At 39.6% G+C, this 18,515-nt stretch overlaps 1 protein-coding gene across 5 annotated transcripts; it reads right to left on the bottom strand.

Annotated features, from left to right (window-relative positions):
• Positions 1–245: 245 nt before the first annotated feature.
• On the bottom strand, positions 246–16,787 carry LOC131161544 (protein MITOFERRINLIKE 1, chloroplastic). Of its 5 annotated transcripts, none has more exons than XR_009138528.1 (3): positions 15,422–16,781; positions 14,832–15,005; positions 246–423 (listed from the first exon to the last, which is right to left on the bottom strand). XR_009138528.1 is itself a non-coding variant. In XM_058117373.1 (2 exons), exon 1 carries the CDS (start codon positions 16,664–16,666, stop codon positions 15,467–15,469), a length of 1,200 nt encoding a protein of 399 aa, XP_057973356.1. In that variant the 5' UTR covers positions 16,667–16,787; the 3' UTR covers positions 14,647–14,978; positions 15,422–15,466. The 5 variants fall into 5 exon arrangements, 1 of the variants encoding a protein (XP_057973356.1); XR_009138529.1 differs by having other exon boundaries at positions 14,832–14,978; XR_009138527.1 differs by lacking the exon at positions 246–423 and adding an exon at positions 13,999–14,378.
• Positions 16,788–18,515: the final 1,728 nt, after the last annotated feature.

Here is an 18,515-nt window from a genome sequence, read left to right as displayed (position 1 = left end):
TTTTGAGGCAGAGCCTTACCACAACAATAACAAGTATTATCTAAACACTTTGGTCAGCTACCAACCATAACATTATCAAGAATTAAGATCAAGAACAAACCAGATACCAGTTTGACCCATCAAACTGCTACAAAGATTTTTTTTTTTTTTTCTTTTTTTGTTTTTTATTGCCGACTATGGATGAACATTAAATTGCAAGAAGATATGATTTGCTTTTTAGATGAGCCAATGAGGATATCGACAGATTTGACACAAGCCATTTATTGCAAAAAAAAAAATGGATGGGGGCTTTTAAAGTATGAACTCAAAATGTTTATCTATCTAATCCCTTTAATACTACCCAAATCCCTTTTGCTTTGCCTTTGCTTACATTGAGATCCATCATAGTAGCATGCATAGTCATTCCATTTGCTTGGTCTCCTCCTGGAAAAAATTAGGCTTGCAAAATAAGCAGCTTATTTGCATATTGTCCACCTCAAAAATCACAATAAGAGGTTGATCAATGTTATCTCCATCCCTAATGACAAGGGCATTGTAAACATTAAGCATCTTGTCTAGGTAAAAGCTACATCCAATATCAAACCAATTATTTGAGAAAAAAAATTAGGTCTTTCGGGAGGAATAGCATGGTCCCTTCATCAGATCCTATCATCCAATGAAATCACTCCTAACAGTGAATCTCAAGGATCTATATGTATTCTAATGGGTCCTACTATTTAAAGTGATTTCATTAGATAGGAGGGTCACGCTAGTCCTTCCAAAGTACCTAATTTTTTTCTCATTATTTGAGCAACGCGACCTAGGTTTAAGCCCTAGGACAAAAATAGTAGGATTGCACATTTTCCACCAAAAAAATATATTCATTTAGCAACATCAATACCCTACAAGTGGCATTTAGTTCATGACATCAAAAAATATTCGCATGGAATGTCATTTTCAGGAATGAGAAAATAGGATGCCTACTTCATGAGAATATTTTTTTCTTTTTTTTGGTTTGCATTCAAGGTTCCTAGAAATGCACATAGAATTCAGATGATAATGTTTGGTTCAACATATTAATCATAGTATATATCTTTATGAAGAATAATTTTATATCTCAACACAAAAGACCTACTAAGAATATGTATTTAACTAAATCTATATCCTAAAATTTTCAACAATTACATATTTAAAGCATTTAACACTTAATAAGTGATTAACTGAAGTAATTGAGGGCATTATTGCGTCTAAGTATTAACTATTATATTAAACTTTTATAAAAACAATAATAATACTATTTTTATTGAATAAATTATAAATTTCAATTAAAATGTTCTTTAATATAAATATTAATAATAGACATTTTAAATATTGTTGAATTAAAAAGTCAATTAAAATTTTCTAATTAAGTTTTGAAATTAACATTTCAATACTTCTAATTAAAAAATTAACAAATATTATATTAATTAATATTTCCTAAGAGGTATTGAGTCATATTTTTAATTGCCATTTTAACCTTTTCAAATTAAAATTTTAATTGGTTCCCAATTAAAAAATTTTCAAATTTATTAAACCTTATAAGTAATATCTTTAATTAACATTTTATATATTTCTAATTAAAACATTAATATTTATGCTAATTTAAAATTTTTGCTTTGTGTTTATTAGTAATTTATTATTTGAAATATAATGAAGATGAGCTTAAATGCAATGGTAAGGTTGTTGTCATGTGACATGAAGGTCACAGATTCAATGTGTGGAAACAACCTCTTGCAAAAATGTAAGGCAAGGATGCGTACTATAAACCCATTGTGGTCCCCCCCCCCCTTTCCCGGACCCCGCATATGCGGGAGCTTTATGCACCGGACTACCCTTTTTTTTAATTTTATCACTATATCATATTATAAGGGCATTATTGCTCAAAAACCAAAATAGCAAGGACAATTTGGTTCAGAAGGGTAGAATTTTGTGAAACTAATTGGGAGGAGGTGAGAATAGGATGACCATGTTTCATAGGAATTCTTTTATTCCCAAGAATAGATCCCATTTCTTCACAAAGATCTAACCAAAAAACACGGAAAAAATGCATTTATGCCTTCACAACGAGAATACAGCAACATTTACATGGTACAACCGCGTGTCTAACTGTTTAGATCCGCAGCATTTTGAGCATGGTTTCCCATCTGATTTTTAACCATCGCTACAAACTTACAGCTCTCACATGGGAAAAAAGATGAAATAAAATAAAACACCAAAATACTCCCATACAACTCAAGGCTCTGCAGATCCTAAGAAGTTGTCATGTGCAATAGAATATAGATAATGGTGTTTTTTTTTACCTAAATCTTGTAAATTATACAGAAAATTCCCGACTTACAGTACTCTACATATAAAGAAAAAGAGGCTAATGCTAGTCCACATGCAATTACTCTGCACACGTGCAAAAGCTAACCAAGTAATCAACAACCGGAATTTAAAAAAAAAAAAAAGGGATTACACATTAACCAACCCATAGCAGTGCAAAGACAGCCTCAATAAAAGCAGTTGGTTTGCAGCACACCTTAACCAGAACAAATGTACTAGCACCATCACAAAACCAACTGATGTGCAGGCATGCAACATACTTCAACTAGCAGAAATGTACTAGCTCCATCCTGACCTTAATGACCAGAAAATGATCATCTTTGAACAGTCACAATCATTACAAACTTTTGGTCTTTTCCACATCAAGAACTCTACAAAATCCAATCCCATCAGTAATTGCAAACTGCACTTCCCAGAAGATGGGGAATCTCTAAGTGTGACATTTCTTCTCTCTCGCTCTCTCCCTCTCTCATGCGAGGGGATGAACAAAGATCAGTGGTCATGGAAAAGAAATTGTTTGAACTGCTGCTCAATGGCAAATAAGTCCACCTTCCCAGAATAACTGAATAGCAAAGGGCCAGAAGAGTTTCCTTCTTCCTAAAAAGTGGACAAGGTGGACATGTTTCTCACCTCTTGGGAAGACAGCATGAAGACAGCCTCAATCAATGCGTGGAAAGGTTTTCTCACCCATGCTCAGTGGGAAGACAGCCTCAATAAAAGCAATTGATTTGCAACACACCTTAAAACAGCACAAATGTATTAGTTCCATCCTAAAACCAATTGATGTTCAGAATACCTCAACCAGCACAAATGTACTAGCTACATCCTGACCTCTTAAGTCAGCAGTGACCAAAAAAATTGATCACCATTGGAAACAGTCATGATCACCAAAAATTTTTGGTCTTCTCTGCATCAGGAATTCTACAAAATCCCAATCCCATCAATAATTGCAAACAGCACTTACTGGCAGATGGGGAATCTCTAAGTGTGACATCTCTTCTCTCGCTCTCTCCCTCTCTCCCTCTCTCATGCGAACTGACGCATGAAGATCGGTGACCATGGAAAGGAAGTCATTCAGAACTGGTGCTCAATGGCAAACGAGTCCACCTTCCCAGAATAACCGAACAACGAAGGGCCAGAAAAGTTTCCATCTTCCTCAAAGTGGACGAGGTGGACAGGTTTCTCACCTCTTGAGAAGATTTCAGGGCTTGTAACAAAGCATCTTTGTGGCTTAAAAGGCAAAAAAGAGGAGAAAAGAAATAGATACATCAGGTCCAGCCTTGTCAAAAATCAATGCAAGGGATTAGAGGAACATCACCTTTCCAGAGGGTTTGAACTCCGCGATGGTAAAAATTCTCTACAGCCACAGAAGTTTTGGGTCAACACATCGCTCCCTGCTCCAATAGACAAGCCCTTGGACCTGTTATGTAGCAGAAAGCAGGTAACCTGGATACCTACTGTAATGATGAAGAAGTCTCCACCTCTCAAAGGATCCACAATCCAAAATCCCTCAAAGGCAGACTGCTCCTGCCTCCATTGTGGCCACACACTGAGCTAGACCATCAGTTCACACAAACATCACACATGCACCGATGACAACCCCCAGTCCAAGGCTTGGAGACAACCTCACACACTCTTTCACAAGCATTATTAAGCAAGGATCAAATTTCGGGAGGCAGCTGGACCCACCCCCAATGGCAAACTTTTTGAAATTCCAGTCTGGGCTTTTGAGCTCTTCAACAGCTTTGCTGAGCTCTATGTGGGCCTCAATATGAGATTTTCAAGAATGAGCAATCCAGGGAACTTCTTTGGCCCTTATACCCACACATCATACTTTTGGCATCATATCAACCAACAAGGACCTAAACCATGTAATCCCCAAAGCTTCAATCTCGATTGGGACCCACTGCATTCAGGCCTAGAACCTGGACAGATTCAGGAGCAGCTCATGCAGGCTCAGAGAGCAACCTTGCAGGATGCCATGGACTTAGCCAAGTCCCTGGATAGCGATGTTTGTCCAGCACTAATCCCAGCTTCTGAACAAAGCTTGGATGACACTCACGAAGGACCTCTTTCCCCAGAAAATGAGCTGAAAGGCTGGATACTGACATTATTATCTGTTTCAAGGTGCAGGATCTGTCTGGGTCCCTCTGCAAGGTGAAGACGGTCAATAAGACTGCCTGAGTGTCTTTTGAAAGCTTCAAAGAAAAGTCCGAGCCTCTTTGAAGAAATAGAGAAAAATGAAGGGAAGAAGGGAAGCTAATTATCAAAAAATCACAAGGCAGAAACAAAAGAGGACACTTAACAAAGAACCCAAATGTCTGGCAGAAGATTCTGACTCAGAAGAAGCTGGTAGCATCCAGGGATTTTTGGTGAAATCATGTTGTTAACATTTATTTCTTGGACTTGTTAGGAGCTTGCATGAAAGTTCAGAAAGGGCAACGGTTAAATGTTTCTCCAAAGAATGCAGAGGTGACACAATATGCTTTGCTTACAGGAAATCAAAACTGAGACCATATATGCTTGAGATCAACAGCCTATGGGGGCATAAACACTGAAAATAGATCCATCTAGGAGCTGCTGGAAATGCAGGAAGTCATCATGTTCTGTGGAAGAGAATGGAAATGTTAGAACACAGTAAATATCTTCTCGGTATCTTGCCTTCTCAAGAACTTGGGGGACAAATTCAAAGGGATTTTCACTAGAATTTATGGTCCACGTGAAAGACCCTCCAGGCAGCTACTCTGTAATGAGCTTTTCGAGATCAAAGACAAATGGGATGCCCCTCAGGTCATTGGGTGAGAGTTCAACATGGTTTTATAGCCTCGTGAAAGAAGGGGAAATTCAGAGAGCATCAGTATGAAGGTGTTGGGGATGTGGCTCATATTCTGAGCAGATAACATGTACCGGAGAAAGCTATGTGAGGCGAGAGATAATTGCATGAGAGGAGTATGCAGCACAACCGTCGACTCATTGGACCAAATCGTCGATGATTTTAGGCAGTACGTAGGAGTATTTTCTCAGCACCAAACAATTGACTGGTTGGCCTAAACAATTGACTGTTTCAGTTGACGCAGATTATGTGATTTCAAATCGGAGGCTTGTAGATTGGACTTATCTTGAGGATTTTCCTTTGGGGGATCACTATAGATGTAGTTGAGTTTTACTAGAACTCTTCTAGGCATTGGGTTCATACTTAAACACTATTGTAACCCAAAGATGTAAGCTTTGACATTGTTCATAGTGAAAACCGAAGTGCTGCTCCTGTGGACGTAGGATATTGCCGAACCACATATATCTTGTACGTTCTAGTTGTGTTTTGTTAGTTCTTATTATTGTTTGATTGCTTCTTTAGTATATTTCATCATTGAGTGTTTGCATTAGTGATTGTTGAGTGATTCGTGATTGATTGTGTGTGCTTCCGCTGCGAATGTTCAAGTCGGATGAAACACCAACAAGTGGTATCAGAGCTTCAGGTTCTGCAATGGCTGGGGTCTCTTCGATAAAGTTCGATGTGCATAAGTTCGATGGAATGGGTAATTTCAGGCTTTGGCAACAAAGAGTGAAAGATCTTCTAGTGCAACAAGTGATGGTGAAGGCTTTGTACAGAAAGAAGCCGAAAGACATGAATGAGGCAAGTTGGTATGAGCTTAAAACAAAGGTCGTTTCCACAATCCGACATTGTCTGGCTGATGACGTTATATACAACATCATGGATGAGGAATCACCGGCACCGATATGGTTGAAGCTTGAAAGCCGGTACATGTCCAAGTCGCTTACGAACAAGTTGTATCTTAAGCAAAAGCTTTATGGACTTAAGATGGTAGAGGGTTCGGATCTTTCTCAGCACATCAACACTTTCAATCAAATCATTAGCAATCAGAAGTGCGTCGATATGAGGTTTGAGGAAAAAGATAAGGCATTGATGCTACTAAATTCCCTACCGACGTCTCCAACATACGAAAACCTGGTTACGAAACTTAGGGAAAGAAACTTTGGAGTTGGAGGATATCAAGAGTGCCTTTGTTGGGGTTCCACTAAAGGAAGAAGACCAGCGACAAGGGTTCACATGCTGAAGGGCTTGTGGCAAGGGGAATCAGGATCGTGAGAGGAGCGGTTCTCGGAGTGGATTGAGCGGTCATAAGGCTTAGTCTAAGTCCAAGAAGAAGAAAGATGTGCAGTGTTTTAAGTGCGGCAAAAGAGGGCATATAAAACCCAAATGTCCGGAAAGGAGGAAAGGAGGTGCTGAAAACAAAGAAGGTTCGCCAACAATAGCGAATGTAGTTGAAGAAGGAGATTTTGGGAGCAGTGACAGTGATAGGCTCTCGGTTTCATTGGGATCGGATGAGTTCGTGGATTCTTGGATTTTGGACTCTACATGTTCGTATCATATGACGTCAAATAAGGACTGGTTCACTATGTACAGACTGGTCAGTTCTGGTTCCGTTCTAATGAGGAACGATGCTGCATACAAAGTGATTGAGATGGGGAATATCAGAATCAAGATGTATGACGGTGTAGTGCAAACGTTGTGTGATGTGAGGGACATACCAAAGTTGAGGAAGAATCTGGTTTCATTAGGCACCTTGGATTGCAACGGGTTCAGTTACAAGTCCGAAAGTGGGGTAATGAAAGTGAGCAAAAGAGTTCTGACCATGATGAAAGGGAAGAGAGTGTCAGGTAATATTTACACACTATTGGGTACCACAGTTGTAGGTGGAACTATAGCCGTAGAGTCTAAGTCTGACAGTACTCTTCTGTGGCATATGTGTCTAGGGCATATAGGAGAGTGTGGGGTGCAGGCACTTCACAAAAGAGATCTTCTGAAGGGGGTAAAATTATGCAAGTTGTAGTTCTGCAAATACTGCGTACTTGGGAAGAAAAACCGGGTTCAGTTCATGACGGCGACGCACAAGACAGAGGGAGTACTGGACTACAGTCATTCGAATGTTTGGGGACCAGTGAGAGTGGCATCACGAGGGGGATATGTGAGTTTTATAGACGACTACTCACGAAAGGTTTGGGTTTACTTCATGCATCACAAGTCGAAAACGTTTGCGAGGTTCAAAGTATGGAAGTTGAAGTGGAGAACTAGACCGGGAGAAAGATTAAATTCCTCGGGACAAACAATGGGACTGAGTACACAAATTCGAAATTCAGAGAGTTCTGCAAGCAACAAGGCATAAGAAGGCATTTTACTATACGCCGGACACCGCAGCAAAACGGTGTAGTAAAGAGGGTGAACCGGACCCTAGCTGAAAGGGCTCGACACCTCAAGTTGTAGGCTGGGTTCGCCATGAATTTCTGAGCCAAGACAGTTAATATGGCGTGTTTCTTAGTAAACAGATCACCTAGGGCATCATAAAATGGGAAAGTTGCTGAGGAGGTGTGGACCGGTGAAAAGGTAGACTACTCTGGACTTAGAGTATTTGGGTGTCCGGCCTATGCGCACATTCTAGGTAAGGAGAGATCTAAACTTGATGCAAAGTCTAAACAGTGCATCTTTTTGGAATATCAGAAAGGTGTGGAAGGGTTCAAGTTGTGGGATCCAGTGGCAAACAAGGTGGTGATCAGTAAGGGCATGATTTTTTATGAGAAAGCCATGTTGCGGCGTACTCACGAAAAAACAGAGAAACAGATGCTAGAAAATCGTAGCAACAATGAGCGTGTAATTCAAGTAGAGTTAGAGACTTTGGGTAGACATGCAGGGAGTCCTAACCTAAGAGATCGGCGAGCAGTGCAAGTGGAGTCAGAAACTCAAGGTGGAGATGACACAAGGAGTTCTAACTCGGATGACCAGCAGCCGTGTTGGAGCATAGCTGTAGACAGACCTAGACGCATCGTCAGGCCACCCCTAAGATACGGTTTGGATATCTGGTGTCTTATGCACTTATCACCAGCAGCGAGGATCCTACTACCTATCAGGAGGCAATGCATAGCCAGGAGAAGGGTAGTTGGATAGGCGCTATGGTGGAGGAGATAGAGTCATTGTATAAGAATTAAATGTTGGACTTGGTGGAGCTTCCAACTGGGAAGCGGGTAATTGGATGCAAGTGGATATACAGGAAAAAGGAAGCAGTTTCAGAAAGGAAAATAGAGAGGTACAAGGCTCGCTTGATAGCAAAGGGTTACTCGCAGAGGAAGGGAGTAAATTATAATGAAATCTTCTCCCCTGTGGTCAAGCACACTTCCCTCAAGATAGTGTTGGAGCTAGTGGCGCAACATGATCTGCATCTGGAGCAGATGGACGTAAAGACGGTGTTCCTTCATGGTGACCTGGAAGAGCTTATTTACATGACACAGCTAGAAGGTTCAGCCAACCTGGACAGGAGCATTTAGTTTGCAAACTAAACAAGTCACTGTACGGGCTAAAGTAGTCTCCGAGGCAGTGGTATAAGAGGTTTGACGCCTATATGACCCAGATCGGCTACAGGAGATGTGAGTACGATTGCTATGTCTATGTGAGGGAACTTGTGGATAGGTCTATTATTTTTTTACAGCTAAGCCTGTTATACGTAGATGATATGTTGATTGCTGCTAAAGACATGACCGAGATAAATCGGTTAAAGACTCTATTGGAAAAAGAGTTCGATATGAAAGATTTGGGTGCAGCCAAGAGAATACTTGGCATGGAGATTCGCAGGGACTGAACTGCAAGGAGACTATGGTTATCTCAGGGCGGCTATGTGGAGAAAGTGTTGGAGAGGTTTAGCATGGCCAATGCTAAATCAGTGAGCACGCCTTTGGCGAGTCATTTCAAGCTGTCTACTGCCCAATGCCCAAGTACGGACGATGAGGTCCAGGATATGTCGAGGGTCCCTATGCTAGAGCAGTGAGGAGTTTAATATATGTCATGGTGTGTATAAGGCCAGACCTGGCACATACTGTCAGTGTGGTGAGCAAGTTCTTCTCGAATCCGAGTCGACAGCACTGGGATGCTAAGAAGTGGATTCTCAGGTACTTGAGGGGTACGACCAGGTATGGCATGGAGTTCAAAGCACAACAAAGTGATCCGACAATGGCGGGGTATGTGGATGTTGACTACGCAGGAAACTTGGATGACAAGAAGTCTACCACGGAGTACATATTTACCCTTGTGGGGGGACCCATTTGTTGGAGGTCTATGGTACAATTGCTCGTGTCATTGTCTACTACCGAGTCAGAGTACATGGCAATTATTGAGACTGCCAAGGAAGCGTTGTGGCTTACGAGGTTGGTCAAAGAGTTGAGTGTCTAGCAAGGTGGAGTTCGGCTGCAGTGTGATAGTCAGAGTATCATTTACTTAGAAAAGAATCAGGTGTATCATGCGAGGACAAACCACATTGATGTGCGGTATCACAGGGTCAAGGAACTGATTGCTTCAAGGAAACTTCTTCTTGAGAAGGTCCATACATCTTACAATGCGGCTGATATGCTAACGAAGCCGGTCACGATGAACAAGTTCATGCATTGCTTGGACTTAATCAACGTCTCCTAGTGCTAGAGGGGAGACAGACCCAATCTACAGGCCCCGGAGGAGCATCAGTTGTGCTTTCAGATTTCCAAGGTGATGAATATTCGCCAAGGTTAAGATTGTTGGAGATGTGGCTCATATTCTAAGCGGATCACATGTACCAGAGAAAGCTACGTGAGACGAGACAATTGCATGAGAAGAGTATGCAGCACTGGGGCAAACCGTCGACTGATTAGACCAAATCATTGACGGTTTCAAGCAATACGCAGGAGTATTTTCTCAGCACCAAACAGTCGATTGTTTGGCCTAAATAGTCGATTGTTTCAATCGACGCAGATTACGTGATATCAAATCGGGGACTTGTAGATTGGGCTTATCTAAAGGATTTTCCTCTGGGGGATCACTATAAATGTAGTTTAATTTTACTAGAATTCTTCTATTAGGCATTGGATTCATACTTAAACACTATTGTAACCCAAAGATGTAAGCTTTGACATTGTTCATAGTGAAAACCAAAGTGCTGCTCCCGTGGACGTAGGCGATTGCCGAACCACGTATATCTTGTGCGTTCTAGTTTTATTTTGCTTGTTCTTATTATTGTTTGATTGCTTCTTTAGTATATTTCATCATCGAGTGTTAACATTAGTGATTGTTGAGTGATTCGTGATTGATTGTGTGCGCTTCCACTACGCGTGTTCAAGTCGGACGAAACACCAATAGAAGGAATTCCTTGAATTTATCAATGTCAATGCCCTCTTTGACCTACTTCTTCCTGGTGACTTTTTCACTTGGTCTAATTCTCGTGCGATCCCCTCCTCGAGGATTGACAAGGTTCTAATTTAACAGGATGGAAAGAGCATTGCCCCAAGGTTTCCCAAAAGCTTCTCCCAAGGCCTTCCTCATATCATCTCCCTATCATTCTGGGGTTAAATGTGGTTTAACTCTCTTCTGTTTTAAAATATGTGGCTTAAGCACGAGGGTTTTGCCAAGTGCCAACAAAGCCATGCTATGGTGGTCTTCACTTCATTTTGAAGTGCAAGCAAACCACGTGGCTGCTTCAAAACTGAAGGGATAGAAAGAAAAGTTGAAATGGGGGAATAGGAACACGCATGGGAATATGCATTTGAAAAAGGATGTGATCCTTTGGGGCATGAGGGCATCAAGGAGCAACATGATAAAGAATTAGCTCAAGGCCTCAATGCTGAAGACAAAGCTAGGTTCTTGAGGAAAAACAGCTGGTTGATGTCATTAACAAAGAAGAAACAACTTGGAAACAAAAAACTAGAGCCTTACGGCGCAAGACGCACAAAGAGAAGGATTTGAACACCAGATGTCTACACCAAACAACAAATGCCCACAGAAGGACCAATGTAATCTAGAATGGAACATTTGGTTCATGAAATGGGAACAAGATCGTTGTACAGAACATACTCTAAAATGAGGAATGTTAGGGGTATACTTTAAATATATATATACACAAACATATACAAATATATTAATATATATTGGTGAAAAAAAAGGTAATGGCACTTATATGTTTCGGAGAGGATGTTGAGGTGTTTCTATATCTAGACGAGATTTTTTGTAGTGAAATAGATCGATAATGAAAGAAATAGAATTAAAATGCGATGATTCCCCGCTTTTAACCAATAAAAAGCTATGTGAAAAATATTGAATTAAAACTTTGTCCTGTTAAATTTAGAACTCGGAAGCAAAAATATACAACATTTTGGAATAGTCCTACCAATATGTGATTTGCTAGAGTGTTAGCATTTTATGGTAGCCATGAGCAGGACATTATCAGGATTTTTTATGATTTTCAAAGAACATGCAGAGATTTTTTTAGCATACTTAACATTCATGGCCCTGATACCTAAGAAAGAAGGTGCCTTCAATATCAAGGATTTCCAGCCTATCAGCCTGGCTAGAAGTACTTATAAAATCCTATTCAAGGTGCTTCACTTGAGATTCAAGAAAGCAATCCTAGAAGTCATTGGCAAGCATCAACATGCTTTCAAACCAGGCCAACAAATTACGCATACTGCCTTTGTAGCCTCTGAAGTTGTGGATAACTTCTCCGAGGCAAGAAAATATGGGGTGGTTCGCAAACTTAATGCAGAAAGAACTTTTGACCATGTCAGTTGGGATTTTCTCCTCTTCATTCTCAAAAAGAATGGCCTTTGGCTATCTTTGGCATAACTGGATTCATCAATGTATCATCACTCCACATTTACAGCACTCAAAAATGGCTGCCCCTCGGATTTTTTCAATTCCTCTAGAGAGTTGAGAACCTACAGCAAGGAGATCCTCTCTTTCCCTCACTGTTCATCAAAGTGACGTATGTGTTGAGCCTCTTGTCTTTGCTGATGACGCCATTATCTTCTGTGAGATGGATCATCAGTGAATCCTCAATTTAAGATGTATTATCCTCTCCTTTGAAGCATTTTCAGGGCTAAAAGTCAAATTGGGAAAAAGTGAAATTATGCCCAACCGGAGACAGCAATGAGAGGGTTTCCTTGTCGGCATCTTAGGCTACATGCAGAGATCTATTCCTCTAACCAACTTTGGTCTTGTTCTCAGAGATAAATTTAGTGATGAAGGAGTTTGGGATCCAATCATCAAAGGAATTGAGAAAAAGCTTGCTAGATTGAAAAGAATGAATTACCTATCAAAAGAAGGTAGACTTGGGCACATAAAGAGTACACTCTTAAATCTACTGGTCTAAATGTCTAATGCATGTCCCACTTCCACATTCTTGCTCAATGGCTAAAACATTGGAGGACATTGAGAAAATATTTTTTTGGGGAAATATGAGAGAAGAGTTCAAAAGCCATCTTGTCAAAGGGGGGGTTATCAATCAACCTATACAAAATGGAGGCTCAGTTCTCAAGCCCCTGTCTACCTTCAACAAAGCCCTCCTCGGGAAATGAGTTTGGAGGTTCATGAAGACATTGTTGGAGAAAGACCATTGTTTGAAAATATGGTCTTGATCAAGACTGTTGGACTTCTAGGCCCCGTTTGGAACTTGGAAAACATTAAGGAAAGGAAACAAAAATACAACGTAAATCACTTTTTTCGTGTTTAGTTACCAAGGAAAGTGATAAAAAAATAACACCTGCAACAAATTAATGAACACAAATTTAATTTTGCACATCATTAGTATTAAATTTTTCTTAATTTTAAAATAATATTAAAATAAATATTCATTTCCTAGTACAAGATACATATATATATATATATATATAGAGAGAGAGAGAGAGAGAGAGAGAGAGAACAAAATTGCAAAATGAATTCTCTTCTTAATTTCCTTCCCTTCCTCAAACAAAACCTTAATCCAAATGGAACCCTAAAGAAGTGAGAGAATCCTATGGTGTAGGAGTTTCCTACTATTTTTAAAATGACCTACCACAACTATGCACTTTAGCAGGCTACTCGAACCAAGGCCACCCCAATTGTGTGGAATGCTCAGTTGCCCACAATTGGGAGATTGAGAGCTTTGTCGATTTCTCTGGCAGTCTGTACAAAGTTCAATTCTAAAACATCTCTAATGAATCAAAGTGGAACCTGGGCTATAGCAGCAGCTTTGCTGTCATCTCTCACTGCAGGAAACTCATCTCGAGCAGTGACACGTAGAAGATTTCCAAGGGAGATTATTTGGAAGACTCCTTGCCCCACAAAGGTTGCTTTTTTTGCTAGGGAGGCAACCCTTGGAAAGATCCTTACCATAAACAACCTCTAGAATAGGAGACTTCCCCTTGTCAACAGTTGTCGTTCGTGCAAAGAAGATGCCAAGATGTTTGACCATATCCTTCTACACTGTTCCTGGACCAGACATCTCTGGGTTCTGGCCACTGCATTGACCAGAGGCCGCAGTGAGTCACTACTCACGGCTATGATAGTGGAGAAAGAAAGATGGGCATGGAAAGGCATTCAATCAAGTAAACAAAGATGGGCAGCTTCATTCTTTTTCTCTTCACCATTTTTTGGATTGTGAGCGGAAAAAAATAGAATAACCTACAAAGGATCAGCTCCACTGCTGAATTAGTTGGTATGGTGGATTGCACATGATAGACACCCATACTATTCTCGGTTTCTTTGACACCCTGCATTATGGGTGATTTCTATATTTTTGCTGACTAAAAAGAAGCATTTAATGGCAGATGGGAACAAAACCACACCCCAAAAGAAACCACACACACAACTTCTCTAGAAAATTTAAATTAAAGATGGATACACCTCAACACTAAAAAAAAATTAAGAATTATACAGTTAAAAACAAGTACAATTATTTTTTGGCCATGTGATTTTCAGCTCCCCATAAACAAATAAACAGACGCAGAGCATCAAAATTTCATTTTGTCACTAATCAGTCCACTGCCATTTGCCATTAACACATCTGACCCAACAAACACCGAAAAGACAACCACAACCACAACGATGACAACATCAAACCGGCCTAGAATCAGTTACATTAATCCTTCTTCTTATTCAGCTCAATTTATGGTCATACTTCTGTTTATAGAATTTCACTATATCTTCTTCCATTTTCTTCACCCACACTCTCGTTAATCTTCCCCTCATCCTAGCAACACCAAAGACGTCTGGTTACTTTCAATCCATGTAGAAATATCAAAGGAGAAGTGTTAAACTCAACCCAAGACCTGATTGCATGAAGGGTGCCGACAAGCGTATAATATATTGCATTCCATGTAAATATGAAGAAAATTTTGTTAAAAAAATAAAAAGGCAAGGAGAACAACAAACAAGCATTCCCATCATGAAAACAGGCTACTTGAGATGCTAAATAAAAAAAATTAAAACTTGAAAACTTATTTACACAGTAAAATGGGTTTCAAACTCAAAAGCACGATAATGTACAAATTTCTCAATTCCATAAACAAAACTGAGTTTAGATTTATACTATATTGTTGTTTTATCCTCAATTATGCATAGAAACTGCAAAACACAAGTTTGATTCAAATTTTGGATAAGATGCTCAGAGTTTGGGCTAGAACTGGGACTTTAGGGTACTTACCTCAAGTGTTCGTAGCCAATTTCTTGCTAAGATTCGTTGCCAACATTCAATTTGTAATCTTCAAATGACAGTCAATTATTGAGCCCCAACATTTGACTATCAGAGGAAATCACCCTTTGCTACTGTTGCTCTATGTAGCTTTTCTTCCTGCATTTGAAGGAACAAAGAGGAAGGCTGCCAAGTAATCATTTACTGATCTCGATTTCATTGTAATTGCAAAAACAAACTCAGCACTGAAATCAAATCTACTAAATTTGAGTTCATTGCAACAACTTTAACAAAATCAGCTAAATTTGATTTCATGCAAGTACTGTATTTTGGCAAATACTTAAGAAACTTCTGTAGGTTGGAGATCTTCTCAAAATTAAAGGACTTTTTACACTATATATTAACAATGAAACCACATTTTAAAAAAGATGATACCCAGAAACATGGAAATCACCATAGTTGAAGTGCCTTATGTAAAATGTATACAAAGCAAGAGTTCTCTGATAGCCAAGGCAAGCATAAACAACTAAAGATCTGCTTAAGCAGAAAAACCAAAAATACAAAACAGGATATGGAAGGGATCGAAGATTTCACCAACATACAACACACTGTCTCTTCCGAGAACATATGATTTTGATGCCACTGGATCAGGAGGGAGCAACAGCAATTTCATCCAAGTCCAACTCTTTCCGTTTCAGATAATGATGCAAGATTGTGAGCCTAGCCGTCTCAAAGGCAAAGTAACCCAATGCCGAAAAACAAGCACTATGAAGAACTCGAGGACCCATTCCACGGGTCAATCCAATCCATCCCTCTTCCTTCAAAATTTGTTTCACGGTAGCCGAAACCCCAGTGTACATAGCCGCAGCAACCTTGTTCATTGCCTCCCCATGAACCTGGGTCATCAACCTCGTCTTCACAACATCCAAAGGCGTCGTGATTGACGCTGATATCGCACCAGCCAATGCCCCGCAGCACACGCTCTGAAGTGGATCCAGATTAGCCTTCCTCGTCTTACTTAAAACGGCAGCTTTCAAATACTCGAACGACGAATAACTCAAAACGCCAGCAGGCAAATTCCTGAGCAATGTAGCAGAGTACCCTGCATAAAGACCCAAAAACCCATCTTTTTCTAGAATCCTTAACAGAACCTCCCACGATCTACCCTTCGCCCCCGCTTGCATCTTCTGCGTAATGAGCTCCTTGGGCACCATAATCGCCGACGACATGATATTGCCCATTGCTCCGGCGGTTGGGGGTATGAGCAGAGGTGGGTACTGAGGCAATTTCGACAGAAGCGACTTCCCAAACTCGCAGGTCCCGAAATACACCGCCGAAGAAGCGGTGGAGCCAACAATTACGGCCGATACGCCGCTGTAGAACCCTAGAATTCCCTTTGTTTGGAAAGTTTTGATTATGGCATCAAACGTGTTTCTGTAAATTTTTGCGGCACCTCTAGTCTGGAGCTTTGTTTTGATGGTGTCGAGGGGGTGGAGACAGACGTAGGTGAAGGCGCCGGCGATGCCGCCGGCGGAAGCGCCTATGAGGGCACGCTCGAATAGGGAGAGATTCTTGATGAGAGAGCGGACATGGAGGCTGTCTCTGGAGGCGGGTTTGGGCCATTTCCGGGTTTTCATGGACAGAGAAGTCGAAGAGAAGCAGTAAGCAGTGTTAGCGGCATCGATGATGTTCGGGGTTTTGGTGATAGGGTTTAAGGAATGGAGATCTGGGGAGGACACCAGGGCATTGAAGTGGTTGACGATGCCATCGAATGCAATGAGAGCTCGGCTATGGCAGCTGGGGTTGGGGGACGGGAGGCCGAGGGATGCAGAGATTCTACTCTCCATGGCCGTCTCCCTGACTATCTCTCTCTCTCTCTCTCTCTCTCTCTCTCTCTCTCTAGCTTTCAATTAAATAAAAAATCTTGAGCTTGGCCTGGACTCAGGGGACGAATGAGCTTAGAGAGATGACGCAGATTGAAGCTGCTGCAAGAGATTTTTGACCCTCGTGTGAAAATAATTAATTAATTTTTAATACCAGCCGTAATTCTAGGATTTTATAAAATAACAAAGCACAAGAAAAATCTATCAATTAGTTATATAAAATAAATAAATAAAGGACCATTACCTTCGCTTCTAACCTTTCTTAAAATTTCAAAAATTTCATTAATCTCAAATAGGATTTTAAAAATATCATAAATCTCTCCTCAGATAAAAAGATACAAACTTTCCCTCAAAAGATTTGTATTTTTTGTAAAATACAAGAAGATGTTTATGTTTTTTTTAGCAAACCTTTAAAAAAATTTCTGAAAATCTTAAAACCTTAATGAGATATTTAAAATTTTTTAAATCCCACAGGATGCTAGTATCTTTTTACCAAACCTTGTCAATATTTTTTGCCCAAAAAAAATCATCCATAACAATGCATTCATGGCATTCTTGATCTCATTCATTTCGTTTTATATTTAACAAATGATTTTTAGAATTTTATTTAAAAAATAGCAAAGCATGTATAAAATCTATAAACTAGTATAAAAAGGAGAACATTGTCCTTGGAGCTTTGTTGTTCAATTCCATAATTTGTCTCAATCAGGCATGTCTTAAATTATTCTAATATTTTCAAAAAGGAATAATGCAAGGGAAAGAGATTGGGGAGTACCTCTTTTTTTTTTTTAAGGTTAAGTTGGAAGTCCAAACTGTGTTTGAATTATACAAAAAGAGGTAGTATTATCATATCTTATATTTCTTTCCACATATTTCGAATCAAAGATCTTCAATAAGGAAATTCAAATTTTGGTTAATAGGATGTCTTCTAAGACACTAGGGCATACTTTCCGAATTGTCTTTCCCCCTCTCTTCCTTCTTTTATGTAATCTACCTAGGGATGAGCAAACGGTCGGTTCGGTCAAATTCGGTTAATTAACCGAATTAACCAAAATTTTTGGTTAATGTTTTTTATTAACCGAACCGACCGAATAAGGAATGTTAACCGAATCTCACCCGACCGAATTACCTTTTCGGGTAATTCAGTTAACCGAATTTATTTTAAATTAATTATTAAAAATAGATTATAATTATAACGTTTTTACCTGCAACTCATTTATTAATTTTATTAAAAAAATATTTTGCATCTATTAATTTTATTAATAAAAAATAATATTTTACTATTAATTTATAAAAGTGGAATTTATAAATCCTATTGTCCAGATGATATGCAGTCATAGAAACTGAATGCATTCCCTTGGTGACTTCCAGTGGAGTTACTACAACTCAATTCCATAATTCTAAGAGAGCAATGGACATGAGCTCATCATGTCATGGCTTTCATTTGTGGGAAATGATCTAGCTATGTTATTGGAACATTCATCACAAAGAATAAGTTCCTTCTTGCATCAGATCCCAATATCCTATCAATTAACTAGCTAGAGATTATTTCTAGATTTTCCATTCAGGTGGCATTGTTCCACCACCAGGGCATGGATATGTGGTGCATTTATTTTGCAGGCCAGCCTTTGGACAACGAATTTCTGGAGGCAAGAACAATGTAGGCACAAAGACACAGTTAATAAAACCACCTCTTCCTTTCCCCCATTCCGCGTATATATATATATATATTATTCGTTTATATTTAAATTTTAATTTATTATTATTTCGGGTAATTCGGTTAATCAAATTAAAATTTCTCTTAACCGAACCG

The sequence above is a fragment of the Malania oleifera genome, chromosome 8, assembly GCF_029873635.1.
Source record: "Malania oleifera isolate guangnan ecotype guangnan chromosome 8, ASM2987363v1, whole genome shotgun sequence".
NCBI lineage: Eukaryota > Viridiplantae > Streptophyta > Magnoliopsida > Santalales > Ximeniaceae > Malania > Malania oleifera.
Note: the sequence above shows the minus strand (reverse complement) of the source record. Positions and strands in the feature narration are given on the sequence as shown.

Coding starts and splice junctions, on each gene's coding strand:
- LOC131161544 (XM_058117373.1), bottom strand. CDS start 16,666: ATGGAGAGTAGAATCTCTGCATCCCTCGGCCTCCCGTCCCCCAACCCC.